The following is a 17,060-nucleotide window of genomic DNA, read 5'->3' on the forward strand; positions in this document are numbered from 1 at the left end:
TCACACAAGCACTCCACCATGGAGCCACAACCCCAGCCTGAGCAGGATGATTTTTAAAAGAGTTTTTAACAGTTGTTTTGAGCTATACCTCTAAAAGGTCCAAGAGCAGGGGGTGTGTCAGCCACTGTCTCTGTGACAGCCGCAGGGTCTGGCAAGTTTGTCTGAGGCCAGTAATTGGAAAGAATAAAAGGGAGAAAATGAGCAAACCAACCAGAAAAGAAAAGCCTGCTTAATGGAATGAAGCAATTATTTCTGACTCACGTAATCCTGTTATCCTGGGATCCTCAGAACCTCTCAGGCTGTGCGTGGGCATCCTGGGAGCTCTCCCAGGACCTGTCCAGGACAGCCTAGAGCCAAATGAAACACATCCATGGGACAGGTTTGGTTAGGATGCAGTCAGCCAGTTTTTCCCTGCCTCGTCTCCTGTCTCTCTCTTTCTGTGGCTGTAGTTGAAGGATGCTGTTTTCTTCCACTGTTGGGTTATTAGCAAAGAACACAGGCAGAACTTCCCCTTTACATCTATAGGGACAGTTGTTTGGAAAGTATTTCTTCTACACTTGGTAATCTTAATGTCACTCAGAGCAGTGTTGAGTGGAATACTTTTTCTTTAGCCACTGTGTATGGTTTAATTTTGTTCTCCACGTACCATGGTGAGAACTATCAATTTTGATCTTACAAGTTGTTAAATAAAGTTATGACACAGTTGTAAATGAGTCACTCAGCAGTACCTACAGAATAAGAGAGCCGAGTGTAGGCAGGTCAGCAGTAGCTGCCCAGGGAAAGCTGAAGAGAGGCACTATGTAGTGATTGAAGTGTACTCATAACTGAACTCTTCATTGGCCCATTCACTTGAATTTTGACTTCATTCTATTCAGGATCATAAAGGTGAAGATGAAGCATATTCAAATTTTGATAAAACAATGTGCAAAATTGTACTTATGAAAGAATAAAAGAAGTTGATTATTTCTCCTTCACCCTTCTGCTAACCTGACAGGAACAGATTCTCTCTGCCTAAGCTAAAGAGCAACTCAGCATGCAGTTCACAGAATTCCCTTCCTCAGACACACAGGACCGTCTGTCTCCTTCCTAGCGGTGATAAGCAGTAGCCTCTGTGCACCCTTGAGGCTCTGCAAAGGAAGAAACAACTGCACAGTCACCTGCTTCAGGGAGATCACCCACAGAAAGTGGTCAAGAGGAGGCTCAATGTGGACGTGTGCTCACGCCTCCAATGTGAGACAGGGTCACTCTGTATTTTGAAAGTTGTTTATATAAATGTTCACAGAGAGTAAAAAGAAATTACAAACAGCAAAAGGTAAAATGAGGGAGAAGGCCCAGGAAATCACTAAGGTTTTTTGTTGTTGTTGTTTTGTTTTTGTTTTTGTTTTTTAAAGAGAGAGAGAGAGAATTATTTAATATTTATTTATTTTTTTTTTTTAGTTTTTGGTGGACACAACATCTTTATTTTTATTATCATGTGGTGCTGAGGATTGAACCCAGCGCCCCACGCATGCCAGGCGAGTGTGCTACTGCTTGAGCCACATCCCGAGCCCCAAGGTTTTTTAAAAGCTACAAATCCAAATAAACAAATACACCAAGTTCTTTGGGCAGAATTTAAATTATTCAAATGGCCAATAGCTCAGCACAGCCATAGCCAAATAGACAAAGAGAAAGCACCAACTTGAGGCTCCCAGGTGGATGTGCCCTGGACCCATCCCTGCTGGATAGAGGGACACAGAGCCACAGGGTGTTGGTCTTTGCTCTCACTTGCAGCTTCATGCCAGAAATGCACACATGGGGACTAGGAATTTTCACTCAGTTCTGGAACAAGCAAGCTGCTGGCCACATGCAAGTGCAAACAGATGGCCTCTCACACGACCCTCTCCTTTCCAGGTGAGCCAAAGCAAGCAGGTCTGACCCAGGAATCCTGCATTTCTCCACTAAGTCTATTGTACTGCCGTAGTCTAAGGGGCTTCATATAACATGAAAATTAAGCTGTGTAAAGTTAATTAGCTAAAACAGCCAACTCTCCAGAATATGTTGTAAAGTTTGTAGAGAAATCTGCAGCGACTTCCCAAATCATATCTGTAAATATGTAACCTTCTATAGTCCTGTCTTACTCATAACTGTTTCCAAAAGTATTGACTAGAATATTGACCACTGGGAATCCCCTTCCCTCTCTCCTTTCCTATAGGATGTGGAAATTAAATAAGTCTTCCTAATCTTTTCCTTTTGTGTCTTTTAATTTGTTTATTTATTTATTTATTAACTGAACATTTGAGCAATGAGTAGGGGAACAGGCTGAATTAATACAATTTTTTTTCAAATGAAAAATGGGAATTTAAAACATTTACATCCATTATTTAAATTGTGATATCATTCACATACCTCAAAAGTCACATGGCTTTTTAACCACACTTTTCATAACTGACTTACTGATGTCTTTAAGACCTTAAGCAGTATTTACAAGCCATGTAGAAAAAGTAAATCCCAGAAAATGTTGTCTCCATTTTTACCCTCCCTTCCTCAATGAGTGGTCCCTTTCTCAAAAAGTGGTCCCCAGGAGGTAGTATTATCATCACATAGGCACTTGATAGAGATGTAAACTTTTGGTCCTTATATGTAGTGAATCAGAAAATAATGAGTGGATCTCTGCAATCTATGTTTTAAGCCAATCAAGAGATTCTGATACACAGTAAAATTAGAGAACCATTTCTCCATGTGAAGACAATTGCACTAGCTTTATTGAAAAACAGATTGACACACATGCATGTATTCATTTATAATAAATTTATATGTATTTAATATTAATTAGTGCATTAGTATTTTGTGGATCCTCCCTATCAAGTTTATACCAATTTTGTTTTGTCAAATATAACCACATTCCTATAGCTACCTTTAAAAGCAAACAAAGGGAAATTAAACAACAAAAAAAGAGGAAAGCATTGAGAGAGAGTGCACAAAGACAAATAAAAGGGAAAAAATCAATAAGTACAGCTAAACATTTTGTGAACTAACAAGCAGCAAGTGTAGATAAGTTTCCCTGAGTCAGTCCTTTGTTGATCAGCCCCATTTCTCTTCCTTCTGTCCCTAGCATTTATGTATGACAAAGCAGCATCAAGATATCACAGAATTTCAAACATTGGTACTCTAAAAAATAAAAGTAATCAGTAAGCATACTAGAGTTTCCCAAGGGTTTTAATTACTAAACCCCAAAAGAGATGCAGGACAGCCGCTTAAGTTGTAGTTAAGAACCAAACACTCACCATCCTGCCCACCCAAAAGAATGGGGTCTTATTTAGAATGAAATTTATCCTGTGCTTGTACAATTTTATCAAAATGGATTCTACTGTCATGTATAACTAAGAAGAGCCAATAAAATAAAATTTAAAAAAAAAGAACCAACACTGAGAGCTCGCTTGTAGCCTTTGCATTCTTGCAATATAGTTTGAAACCAATTAATTTTGAGGAGCACTTTCCTTTTATGAATAATGAAAATAAGACCCCAAAGAAGAGATCTGTTGTGGTCCACATGACTCAGGCTGAGATCTGAATCCAGGTCTTCTATCATCCAGTACTGAGTCTTCTCTATGAGACTGTACCCCTTCCACATTGGTGGGACCTCCATTTTTTCTTTCAGTAAATTTAATGACTCAGATACTAGGAAAAGATACATACATACACACACATACACATATATAGATAGATACATAGATTTTTTTTTAATCAAGAATCTCAGTTACCTACCACTCCAGTAAAACTTCTGTTTAAAAAACTATTATATCTTCTGATAAGAGTTTTCCTTATGTAAATAAGTATATGAACCAGTGATATTTGTGAAATTTCCTTTCTGGGCTTTTTTCTTAACATTATATGTAGCAGGGCTCTGTGGTGCATGCCTGTGATCCTAGAGGCTTGGGAGCCTGAGGCAGAAGGATCACAAGTTAAAAGCCAGCTTCAACAACTTAAGAGGCCCTAAGCAACTTAGTGAAACCCTGTCTCAAAATAAAAAAAAATAAAAAGGGCTGGGAATCTGGCTCAGTGGTTGAGCACCCTTGGGTTCAATCCCTGGTACCAAAAAAGGGGAAATATATATATATGTATATATATTATATACACATATTTATATGTATATATATTATATACACATATTTATATGTATATATATACACACACACACATATATATATAATATGTATCTGTATTTGCAAGTTTTTCATTTTTCTTCAAAAATGGAATTTTTGCAAGTTTTGTATTTGCAAGTTTTTCATTTTTCTTCAAAAATGGAAGTTCCAATGGTTAAATGGAGTTGCTTCTTTGATTTCTATCATTAATTAGGTAACTAATTCTATAAAATTAAGATAAAAGTTGTTTCCAATATTTTATATTGACAAAGCTTCAGTGATCAATACTATGCTCAAATCTTTGTACTTGTGTTATAATTTCTCTATCGTAAATTACCAAGAATAGAGATACTAAGTCAAAGATATGAGTAATTTCTTTTTATTTTTTGGTATTGGGGATTGAACCCAGAGGCGCTTAACCACTGAGCCACATCCCAAGTCCTCTTCTATTTTTTATTTAGAGACAGTCTCACTAAGTTGCTTTAGGGACTTGCTACGTTGCAGAGCCTGGTTTTGAACTTTCTATCCTCCTGCCTTGGTCACTCAAGCCTCTGGGATTACAGGATAGCAATGGCATGGCTGGCAAAGATATGAATACTTTAAAACCTCAATACCTGAGTGCCTAATTGCCCTCTTCTTTAATATTTATTTTTTAGTTGTAGTTGGACACAACACCTTTATTTCACTTGTTTATTTTTGTATGAGGTGCTGAGGATCGAACCCAGGGTCTCGCACATGCGAGGCAAGCGCTCTACCGCTGAGCCACAACCCCAGCCACCTAACTGCCCTCTTGATAGGATGTATCACAATCAGTACAATGAGCACTTATTTAAACTTAATCTCACCCCATTAATTTTCTATCTTTTCTTATTTGCTTTGCAAAATTTAGTGACTTTTAATGATTCTTTCATTAATCAAGTTTAGAAAGCATTTCACAGTTCAGCATGCACTTACTTTACAACCTGGTAATCCCACTCTTAATAATTTATCCATGAGACATGATAATATACACTTACATAGACCTGTGAAGTTCTGGAGTGGAAACAACTTAAATGTTCATCAGCTGATGAACAGATAAAAAAAATTGGAGTTCACCCACATTATGGAAATTTTTCAGTAATTCAGCGTAACTTAACTCAAGATGCAAAAACATATTAACTCAAAAGCAATGTACTTCATGAAAAAATCCAGACATAAAGACACCTACTGTATGCAGAATTCCATCTACATGAAATTCTAAAAAACATAATGCTACAGTGACAGGAGGCAGGTCACTGGTGGCCTGTGGCCAAGTGAAAGACAAGGGGACCTACCAGAAAGTGTCTTGAGAATACTTTCTTTGGTGACAGAGCTGCACCTTGGTATGGCACTGGGCATATGATTATGCACTGTCACCACTACTCACCACTCTATACTTGGCTTGGATGAATTTATTGTGTGAAAATTATACCTCAGTGAAGCTAATGGGGCATTCTGAGCTGTGGGTGGTCTAAAAATACTACTTGATTCTAGAGTCACAAAAGAAGCCAAATTAGATCTGCAAAATAAATAAATGAATATGTGAAGCTGAAAAAAACAGAAACAGAACCAAAAATAATTTTGTAATGCTTGAGAAAATTAGCATACTGCAGGCTAGAAAAAAATCAAAACAAGCAAAGACTGTTTAAGAAATTGTGGGACAAAATATCTTTACTTCGTACCTATTTCCTTTCAGTTCTTGTGTGTATTCATAATATTCTATGTAAGTATAATTATAAAATATATATAAATTTAGATAGATAGATAAAGATAGTTTTTACTTTGCTTTGTTTTTTGTGTGGCTAAACCTTGAACCCGGGGTAGGCCTTGCTCTACCACTGAGCAATTATGCAGCCATGTACATTAATATCTTAAAACATTTCTGGATCACAAGCACTTGACTTTATGTGTATATTGTCCTCATGGTTATAATTTAAAATAGTTACATGTAATTGTTCAAAGCCAGAACTATTGGTGAAATGACCAAGTTTTAAAGCACAGGAACCTCAATATTAGGATGCCACCAAGTGGACAAGTGATGTAAGGTTCAATTCAAGTGGCTAAAACAGAAATGTCACATGTCATTTGAATTTATAAATTTAACACTTAAAATTAACTTTAAAACAGAGTAAGAATGGAAAATCATGCAATTTTACAAGTACACTATACCATGATTTTCATTTATTTCTTGAAATAATTTAATTCTCAAATCACAATCTAGGGAAATTCAGTAAAACAGCTGAGGTGTTTATTAACTAAAACCCTAGGAGTGAATGTCGACCTGGGTATACCTTGAGCCACAATGCAAATAATATAAGGACCCCCAATTGTACACAGCCTTTGCTCTGAGTCAACCAAATGACTTCTAACAAAACAAGCAGCCCCCTCAGGAAGCTCTGTGGGGCAGACCCGGTGAAGACAGCCTGGAGGCAGAGGACAGCAGGGAGTCCACCTCCATTTGGGTGGGAACTTGCCAACTCTGTAGGAGCTGCCAGTATTCTCTCCCCACAGTCCCTGGCCTCCCCAGTGCATTGGAACAGTAACTGGCTGGAGCCACACTCACAGGAAAACAAGACTTCAAGAGAGTGTTGGCCTGGGTCAGCAAAACAATAACCGTTTCCCAGGAAAGCTCTGGAATTACCCTGAACCTCTGCTGCCACCAAGCGGGAGACCAGCACACACTCCATCCTGCCTGTGGCCCAACACTCCTCCCAATTATTTATTTGGGGATTTTTTTCCCCACCCTGCTCCTTGCTCATTTAGAGCTCACAACCTCCACAGACTGAAAAGGAACCGTTAAAAATCAAGCAAATGAGCAAGCAAAGGAGTTTGCCATGAAAGGAGCTCTTAGAGTTCCCTTCCACACTCCTGAGTGTGTAAGGCAAGAAGGCCTGAGGGATGGAACTTGCCTTGCTGAGACAGGAGTTTCAAAGGCCAGGGCTTTATCTTGGGGAGTTAAGGAGCATGTCTTCTACTGGCTGAAGTGTGTGTGCTCCTCTGTTTGTTTCGGCTTTAAATCTATTCCTTCACTGAAAAACCACTTCTGATTTTAAAAATTCCAATGGCACAAAAGGGCGAACTGTAAAAAGTCTCCTTTAAACTGCTTCTGCTGGCTGACAAGAACCTTTCCCAGAGGTACTCATTTCTTGTGAGAAAAGCATAAATATTTTGTGCATAGGCCAAAAGTGACATCTGTCCATTCTCCCCATATATACATTCTATACCATCACCCCTGACCATTGGCAAACTACCACAACTGATGTTATCTCATTAATAATGCAATATTTTATGGAATTTATGCCATGTTAGTACATTCATTCTTAAGTTTTATCATCCTCTATCACATGGGTGACCCCTAAGGTATTTAAGGAGTGTCTTATTAAAATAGACATTAGCTTGTTTCCAATCTTGTGCAGTTATCATCTTTATCTTCTTACCTAAAATTCTCAGGGCAAATTTGATTGCTGCTTCTACTGGATCTGAATCCACAACTTCATCCAAAATGCCCAGCTTAAGTGCTTCATCCGCCAAAATATGTCTTCCTAAAACAAAACAAAATAAAGCAAATCAAAGAGTGATGTGAGATTAAAGTGAGAGCCCTGTTGTCTTCCCCAGATATAAACATCTGCTATTAAGAGAAAAGAACAAGGACCCTTGATGGCTGGAGTTGAAACATCATGCAGATATAGCCAGAGACCTTGGATTCAGGGTGTAGCTCCACATTTCCTGTTTTTGTGACCAGGAGAATGTGCACAAGAAACAAAATTTCCTCACCGATCAATAGGAATAATTATGCTTATCTCAGTAATTCTGAGTATTAGGGTGAAAATCATATATTCTATTCTCTTAATAGTCTCTAAATAACTATAGAAGCACTTTACAACCTACAAATCTCTATAGAAATATAGAAGATGGTGACTGTTGGATAAAATTAATAGAAGTGGCAGCAGCCCTACTATCTATCTTGTACCTACCACACACCAAGACTGAAGTTGATTTACAAAATGGTCACCAAACACACATGTAGTTGAGTAGATAGGGAAAAAAAGTACTATATCAATTAAATTGATGTTATATAGGTCTAATGAAAGTTACACAGGACAAATGGTATAGTATTCCAATAGTTATTGGCTACCAAGACTCTCCACCCTTCCTTGGTTTGTAGAATATATTTTATGTGGTTGGGAGCCCTGGCTCCTACTATGTAAGCTGAAAAGAAAGCAGAGCTGAGAGGTAATTGCTCTTCTAGTCCCAAGAAGCAATGGTGAAACAAGTGCTCTGTTGAGGGTCTGAATCAGTCTGGTGTCAATGACACTAAGCAATAGCGACAGTTTAAATCTCACCTCACAGGTGGCAACACTGGGTGTCAGGAGTGGCAGTGCTAGCAACCTGCTGTGTTCAGGGTCATCTTGGCAGCCTCAGTATGGAAGGTCAAGGGCGTTACAGAAGTTTATCTGGGTTTGCATCACTAAAGATCTGTCCGGCAGTTCTTTACCAGTTGTCAGATGTCATCTGATGTGCATATTCTGAAGTAGGGGTTGTGACCTTAAGCACAGGGCCAGTAAGAAGGAGACAATGACAAAGCATTTGCATACTTGCAACTTTGGAAAAGGGCTCATCAAATCAGTCTTGGTGGCAATAATTCCCGGGTCTTCCCTGCCCTTACAATATTGGCAGATGCCACCTCTGCAACAAAAACCTCCATTCCTGGGTCCTGTGAGTTCTTCAGAGAGCTACAAATGGGTTTTCTTGACCAGGTGAACAGTTCAGTGATTTTCCAGGGGTCCTGCTGGAAAGCAGTATTGGGGCACTTTTCTGGAAGTGCCTTGAAAGCAGGCTTCCATATCCTCTCCTGCAGTGCGGAGGGGGTGTGGAGTAGGTGAGTGGTGTCCCCTGTACACAGTTACTTGGGTAAAGGTTAAGTAAATCAACCTAACCAGGTTAAGGACTCTGAGGGGACATAAATGGAAGATGGAAACCTGGGTGCTAAAAGGATCTCTAGGACAGCAAAGCAGGGGAATGTGAGCCACCCACAAATAGAATGAAAAGCTCTTCATCTGTACTGATTTCTTCTGGCTTTAATTTCATGAAAAAGAGATTACCACTGCTGTTCTTCCAGTGTCAATCACGTTCCAAGCATGCTTATTCTGTTTCAAAGAACAAATGTAACAGTGGTCCACTTTATGCTTTGAATATAGCCCTTGCTGCTCTGCCACTGCAGTTTATTTTTATTTTATTACTTTTTTTAGTTGATGATAGACATTTATTTTATTTATTTATATGTGGTGCTGAGAATCAAACCCAGTGCCTCCCACATGCTAGGCAAGTGCACCAGCACTGTGCCCCAGCCCCAGCCCTACAGTTTATTTTTATAATGGACTGTTTCTTTTTCTTCCTCTCTCCCTGCTCCTCCTTAATCTCTCCCTATCCCTAATCTCAGGAGGGACAGGATTACCTTTCTTCCCCATTTTAAGCAGATTTATCTTCTCTGGATAGGAAAAACCAATGCAGACTTTGGGGATGGTACCAGAAGATATCAGAAATAACTGATATCTCCCAAATTAACAAGTGGAATTACAGCTCCAACAGAGAACATGTGGAATGTAGCCTTTGAGTCACCTCTTTAAAAGTCCCCTGTTCCTGCCGATGGGCAGAATCACAGCCTTTCAGACAGGAGTCCCCTGTGTTTCTCCTTTGCTAGCAAAGCAATAAACATTTTTTCTTTTTCTCAAAACTGTGTCCTCATTATTGGATTGGCATTAGGGACAAGGACCAAGCTTTCAGCAACACTAAGGACTTAAGATGTGCAAATCAAATCCTCAGACTGTGCTTTAAACTTGTTTTTCCTTGGGCAGCCCTCAGTGTAGATTGAAAGGACACCCACAGAGTCCATGCAAAGTCCAGAGATCACACCACACACTAGAATCTCGTGCAACAGATTTATTGTCAGTAGCATGAAGCAAACTGACAAGGCTGTCCTTTGAGGAGAGCAGCAGTATGTCAGCCCTCACAGAGAAGCTTTATAGCCCACAGAGGAATTTCATAAGCTGCTTAGGAGTTGTGTTGTAAACCGGGGTGGGGCTGATCATTTAGCAAGCACATGTTCTTATGGGAAGTTAAGCAGCATTGCCTTGGAATCAAAACTTTGGAGCCTCTAGATAAAATGGCTCCCAACCTAAAATGGCAAATCTGATGCCAATATAGTTAACAACCTTTGTCCAACAGGCTCCAAGAAGAGCTCTGTATAGGTCAATGTCAGGAGATCCCAAGGCAACTGAGTTAGAAAACATTCTCTTCAAGCCAGAGAATCTCAAATTTTTCCTGTTTTCTTCATCACTTCTTTTCCAAACTTTACATTTTTTTTTTTCTTCATGGAAACTTCCCAGATGTCATTCATAAGTTTCCCTGAAATTATACAGTCTACTCAAAAAGACAGGTGTATGATTCTAATGGTAGCTTTCTTTTAATTCACTGTGACCTTTTCTATGCAAATAAAAAAAATCTGTCACCTTCTTGCTGTTTTTACTTGTTCTTCATCATGTTAAATATGGTGGCATTTCTTGAAGCAGTGCTTTAAGAATAGAACAATTCTAGTTTGCTTCATTTCTTCTTATCAAAGAAGCCAGTTTTTTTCCTGATTTTCCCTAAGATACTATCATCTTTCAGACCAATTACTGAAAACAGGGTCACAAAATTCTTCAACGTTCCCCTATATGCTTAATTCAGTAAACTTTAGGATTTACAGACTCATTTCGCACCATTGCAACTCTTGATATATTTCATGCTGCTTTGTTTCCTTTCTGTTTTGTCTTTTGCACAATAAACTCTGTCATGGGCTGTGAATTTCTCTAGTATGTTGGATTTGAGCATTCTCTAAAGAATTCTAAATCAGACACTTAAAAATGACTCACATTATTTAAAATGTACTTATCATTGTAAATTAAAACAATTTTCATTAGATTTTTAAAATAAATTTAATACTTCAGTTTTTCTAAGTCTCCTCTCATAGTCTATAGGACTTATAACACCACCTCATCTAAAACAACAAAGCTATTTTAATGCATATAGAATCACATTATTGTTGATATTGTCTCATATGCAGCTTTTATATCACAGTCTCTTTGTCAACACATACAGATATCTATCAGCAATTCTCAAACACTGCAGTCTTAGAACCCCTATGCATTCTTATATATTATAAAGAATTCCAAAATCCTATTGTTTATATAGGTTATACCTATCAATATTTACTGTATTAGGAATTAAAATTGAGAATTTAAAAAAATGTTTCTATATTAAATAATTTTAAAATAATGGTGATAAATTCATTATACTTTAACATATCTTTAGGCAAAATAAATAATTTTTAAAAAATTTAATAATTTGCTCTTTTTTCTCATACATTCTTCAGGGTCAGTCTACTACTAAGATTTTCATCTTAATTTTACTCAGAAAAAAGACATATATGAACAACAGTAAATAGCTAAGTTCTGTCATATCTAGGAGGGTTCTAAGTACACTGTATGTATTAACCTACCTAGTGTTCACCTCCATATCACCCCTACTATTAAATGCATGTTTGAGAAATCTAAAGAAAAGAAAGATAAATTACCTAACATAGGATCTCATAATTAATTATACTTGTTTAGAGCAAATTCAGGTTTGTCTTACAAACCTGAATATTTGGTAAATCTAGAAGGGGATGGACAGTTACTGCTAAAGGATACCAAGTTTCTTTTTTGTGCTGATTTAGTGTTATATTATTCATAATCCCTATTTAAAAAGAAAAATTTCCATTTGTAGCTAATATCTTAATACTTAAGAAATGAAAATTTGTTATTTGTAAAGTAAAACTTCAAACCTTGCCTTGAAAATTTTTATTTTCAATCTTTTAAAAAAAACTTATCGTGAATTTTTTTACTTTTATTTTATTTACTTATTTTTATGTGATGCCTCATGCATGCTGGGCAAGTGCTCTACCACTGAGCCACAACCCCAGCCCTTTGAATCTTATTATTATTAAAATTTCTAAACCAGATCTGAATATAATGTTCCCTATGTGAACAGCAATAATTCAACAAACTATAATACAACTCTAAATTTGATTAGTGCTTTGCATACACTTTCCTTCCATGATTTGCACATGGGATCATTATAGTAACATTTGAGAAGCTGTCAAGAGAAATACTGTTTCCATTTTATAGATGAGAAAATTTGGAGACAAAGTTAAACTGTCCCCTTTAAGGTTATAGTAGCTAGTGGCCAGGCCAGGATTTTCCTAAATGCTGGTCCAGTTCCTCAAGTTGATCTAGACAGTCACGAGCAAGGTTTACACTGACCTGATGTAATTAAGTCAAGTGCAGCAGGAATTCCAATGAGTCTGGGGAGAAGCTGGGTTCCTCTCGCACCAGGAAGAATTCCTAGTGTAACTTCTGGGAAGCCAACATGAGCCTATCAGATTGAAGGTATAAAGACCGGCAATGAGGTAATACATTCATATCTAAGATGAACAACCCCTGGATTTCCTATACCCTCAAAAACATTTTTCATTGGATTCAGCAAGAATTTCCACTGAGAACTGGGGATGTGGCTCAAGTGGTAGCGCGCTAGCCTGGCATGCGTGCGACCCGGGTTCGATTCTCAGCACCACATACAAACAAAGATGTTGTGTCCGCCAAAAACTGAAAAATAAATATTGAAATTCTCTCTCTCCTCTCTCACTCTCTCTTAAAAAAAAAAAGAAAGAATTTCCACTGAGCAAACTAGTATATAAACTCTCCTTTAATTAACAGCATAACCAGAGCTGTACTAAGTCTTCATGCTTAAACATACTTCTAGCTCTGGCACATTTTTTGAGTCAATTATGATCTGTCTCAGAGAACAAAATTGTAATATCCTTCAGGAAAAGCTTTCTGGGAACTTGCAAGAGCCAGGAAACATAGGTAAAGGAAAAGGAAACTCACAGAATGGGAGAGAGTATTGGCAGATTATAGATCTGATATAGGACTTGTATCCAGAATACACAAAGAAATTTCATAACTCCAAATAAAAAGACAACCAATTAAAACCGGACAAAGGATCTCTCTAAAGAAGGGATAAAATGCCTAATCAACACATGAAAAGATGCTCAATATCATAACTATCAGGGAAAGGCAAACCTAAAGCACAACGAGATACAACTTCACACCCACTAGAATGAATACAAGAAAAAAGACAATGTGGAGAAGACAGAACACTCATACATGGATGACAAAAGGTAAAATGTGCAGAAATTTTGGAAAACAATTTGGCAATTTCTCAAAAGTTAAACGTGGATTTATCATGTGACCCAGCAAGGTCACGTACTATAACCCCAAGGGCAATGAACACATAAGCCCACAAAAATCTCTTATGCTTGTTTTCAAAGCATCATTGTTCATAAAAAAAAAAAAAAATAGAAGCAACTGAAACATCCATCAACTGATGAATGGATAAATAAAATGTGGTATAGCCATACAACAGAATACTTTTCAATACTAGAGAGGAACAATGAACTGATTCATGCCACCATATGGATGAACCATAAAAGCTTTATGCTAAATGAAAGAAACCAGTCATGAAAGACCACATATTGTATGAAGTCATTTATATCAACTACCCAGAATAGGCAGAAAGGCAAAATTAACACCTTCCCAGGTAAATAAAAACTGAATTCATTGCTAGCAGTCCAGTCCTACAACAAATTCTTTCAGCTGGTATGAAAGGATACTAGATAGTAACTAAAATTTACATGAAGAAACAAAGGACTCTGGTAAAGCACAGCTATGTAGATAAACATAAAGACAGTGCTAACACTTCTTTGTTTGCAATCCATTTTTATCCTCACATTTAAAAGACCAGTACAAAAAAGAATACACATAAACATACTGATGAGCATCCAATTATAAATTTATAATTTGGGATAGTAACTGCATAAAGTGGTGGGTAATAGCAATAGTGGAGAAAATGTTTACATACTATTGAAAACAAGTTAATATAAATCTGAGCTAGACTGTTATAAATTAGGATATTAGTTACAATGACGAAGGCCATCACCACTAAGAATATAACTCAAAAGAATACATTAAAAGATATCAGAGGACAATTAACAGGGCATACTAGAAAAATACCTGTTAATCACAAGTGAAAGTATCAATCAAGGAACTAAGGAACAAAGACATAAAATGCAGAAAACAAAGAGAAAAATGTCAGAAGTTAATTTTTCCATATCAGTAAATATACTAAATGTAAGCATATATTAAAGTCTTTAATTTAAAGGTAGAGAGGAGCAAGGGATATGACTCAGTGGTAGAGCACTTTCCTAGGAATGCTTAGGACCTGGGTTCATCCCCTGTAATGTGTGTGCATGCACACACACACATACATACACACGCACACACACACCCAACCTCTCAATAAAAAAAAAAAAAAGAAAGAAAAAGAAAAACAGAAAACAAGGAAGGATAAAGAATGTTTAATAATGAAATAAATATGATATCAATATATCTGTAATAGAGTATAAACCACATATAATAAAATCCCAATGTTATTTTTTTTGTGTGTCAAGGGAGGGTATAAAAAAATTACATAGGGAAAAAACTTGTAGAAAGTACAAAAGAATGGAGTTTCCCTTTAGTTAGTGGATCCCAGAGAGGTTAAGGGAAGCAGAGACAGAAGGCTCAGAGCAGCAGCTATTTACCAACCAGAATGCAAGTATTTCAGCCCCAAACAATAGCTGGACCCCTACAGGACAGATCAGCATCAGTGCTGGAGATACCCAGGACTTGTAACCAGAGAGCTAACCATTCAAAATGCCCACCTCTGATGCTCATGGCTACAGTTAGAACTTTCCCTAGAGAAAAGCCCCACACCAACCTCCACAAGGAGACTCAGCTGTTACCTCTGCATGAGCAATCCTATAGTGACAGCCCAAGGCCAGCTCCAGTCCCCCTCCTAAGGCCACGCCTTGGATAGCGGCTACCATGGGCTTCTGGTATCTCTGTATTTCATCTACTAAACTTCCCAAATCAACGCCAGAGAATCCAGGAGTGCTGAAGCTGCGGATATCCACACCTACAGGACACAAAGACAAGGAGAAAAGATGGCTGAGAAGGATACATGTTTCGTTATTGATATGTAGGGACCTTATCACCTTGAGATCTCTTTGGGCCCAGGAGACACTTTGTCCTCTGACTGGACACACATGAAACAAGTAGTTTGAGAGATGTAGAACAAAATGAGATCTTTAAATATCTTCCATGAACCCTGTAACATTCTAAGATCTGTCTTTACATATACTACCTAGCAATTCTAGCTCTAGGCAAATTTAAAATATCAGAGAAGGAACACAGGGGTCTCCACCCAAGACCATCATTGTGAGACTGAGTTGACCTCTGGTTTTTTGCATTATCTGTTTATCAACCTTATTCACGGAAATTTAGTCTCCTATCTTTGTTAATATCATGAGCCATTATACAAAATGTCAGGGAAAAACGTATACATATTTGTGAGCTGTGTTAATCAACTGGCTTAGAATTATACCTTGATTGATTTTTTATGATGGGTGAAAATAACAATATTTCTTGCTTTTCCTGATTATAAAAATAACACATGCATTTTGGGAAGTTGAAAAATGTACAAAATTATAAAGAACATATGGATCACCCTAAATATCACCACACAGAAATAATAATTTAAGACTTGGCAAATTCTTAGTCTTTTCCCTATGCATATGTGTAATTGGTTTTATGACATTAAGTAAGTTATTGAATCTTTTGTCTCATGACCTATCTTAAATGACTGATGTGAGAATTAAGTAAAGTTTGAGAAATATATTTATTATTGAAAGAATACTGTAAAATCTTAAAAATTATCATAAACTCTTTTTATATAATTTTTTAAATTTATATATGACAGCAGAAAGCATTATAATTCATATTACATATATAGAGCATAATTTTTCATATCTCTGGTTGTATACATAGTATATTCACACCAATTCGTGTCTTCATACCTGTACTTTGGATAGTAATGATCATCACATTCCACCATCATTTCTAATCCCATACCTCCTCCCTTCCCCTCCAACCCCTCTGCCCTATCTAGAGTTTGTCTATTCCTCCCATGCTCCCACTCCCTACCCCACTATGAATCAGCTTCCTTATATCAGATAAACATTCGAAATTTGGTTTTGGGGGATTGGCTAATTTCACTTAGCATTATCTGCTCCAACTTCATCTATTTACCTGCAAATGCCATGATTTTATTCTCTTTTATTGCTGAGTAATATTCCATTGGGTATAAATGCCACATTTTTTAATTCATTCATCTACTGAAGGGCATCTAGGTTGGTTCCACAATTTAGCTACTGTGAATTGTGCTGCTATAAACATTGATGTGGCTGTGTCCCTGTACTATGCTGTTTTTAAGTCCTTTGGGTATAGACCGAGGAGAGGGATAGCTGGGTCAAATGGTGGTTCCATTCCCAATTTTCCAAGAAATCTCCATATTGCTTTCTATCTTGGCTGCACAATTTGCAATCCCACCAGCAGTGTATGAGTGTACATTTTTCCCTACATCCTTGCCAGCACTTATTGTTGTTTGTCTTCATAATAGCTGCCATTCTGATTGGAGTGAGATGAAATCTTAAGAGTAGTTTTGATTTGCATTTCTCTAATTGCTAGAGATGTTGAACTTTTTTATATATTTGTTAATTGATTGCATATCATCTTCTGAGAAGTGTCTGTTCAGATCTTTGGCCCATTTATTGATTGGGTTATTATTTTTTTTTTTTTGGTGTTTAGTTTTTTAGTTCTTTATATACCTTAGAGATTAATGCTCTATCTGATGTGTGAGAGGTAAAAATTGGCTCCCAAGATGTATGCTCTCTAATTACCTCACAGA

The 17,060-nt window shown here is 37.3% G+C and overlaps 1 protein-coding gene across 3 annotated transcripts in view; it reads right to left on the reverse strand.

Moving 5' to 3' along the window:
- The window catches only part of LOC143408211 (peroxisomal bifunctional enzyme-like), a 31,162-nt gene that overhangs the window by 7,102 nt on the left and 7,000 nt on the right, over positions 1 to 17,060 (reverse strand). For all 3 annotated transcript variants that reach the window (XM_076867683.2, XM_076867685.2, XM_076867686.2), the window contains 3 exons: positions 15,058 to 15,230; positions 12,479 to 12,590; positions 7,577 to 7,681 (listed from right to left, as the gene is read on the reverse strand). In XM_076867683.2, coding sequence (XP_076723798.2) covers positions 7,577 to 7,681; positions 12,479 to 12,590; positions 15,058 to 15,230 — 390 coding nt within the window. The remainder of the gene's footprint in view (positions 1 to 7,576; positions 7,682 to 12,478; positions 12,591 to 15,057; positions 15,231 to 17,060) is intronic.

The sequence above is a fragment of the Callospermophilus lateralis genome, chromosome 10 (assembly GCF_048772815.1).
Source record: "Callospermophilus lateralis isolate mCalLat2 chromosome 10, mCalLat2.hap1, whole genome shotgun sequence".
NCBI classification, from domain to species: Eukaryota; Metazoa; Chordata; class Mammalia; order Rodentia; family Sciuridae; genus Callospermophilus; species Callospermophilus lateralis.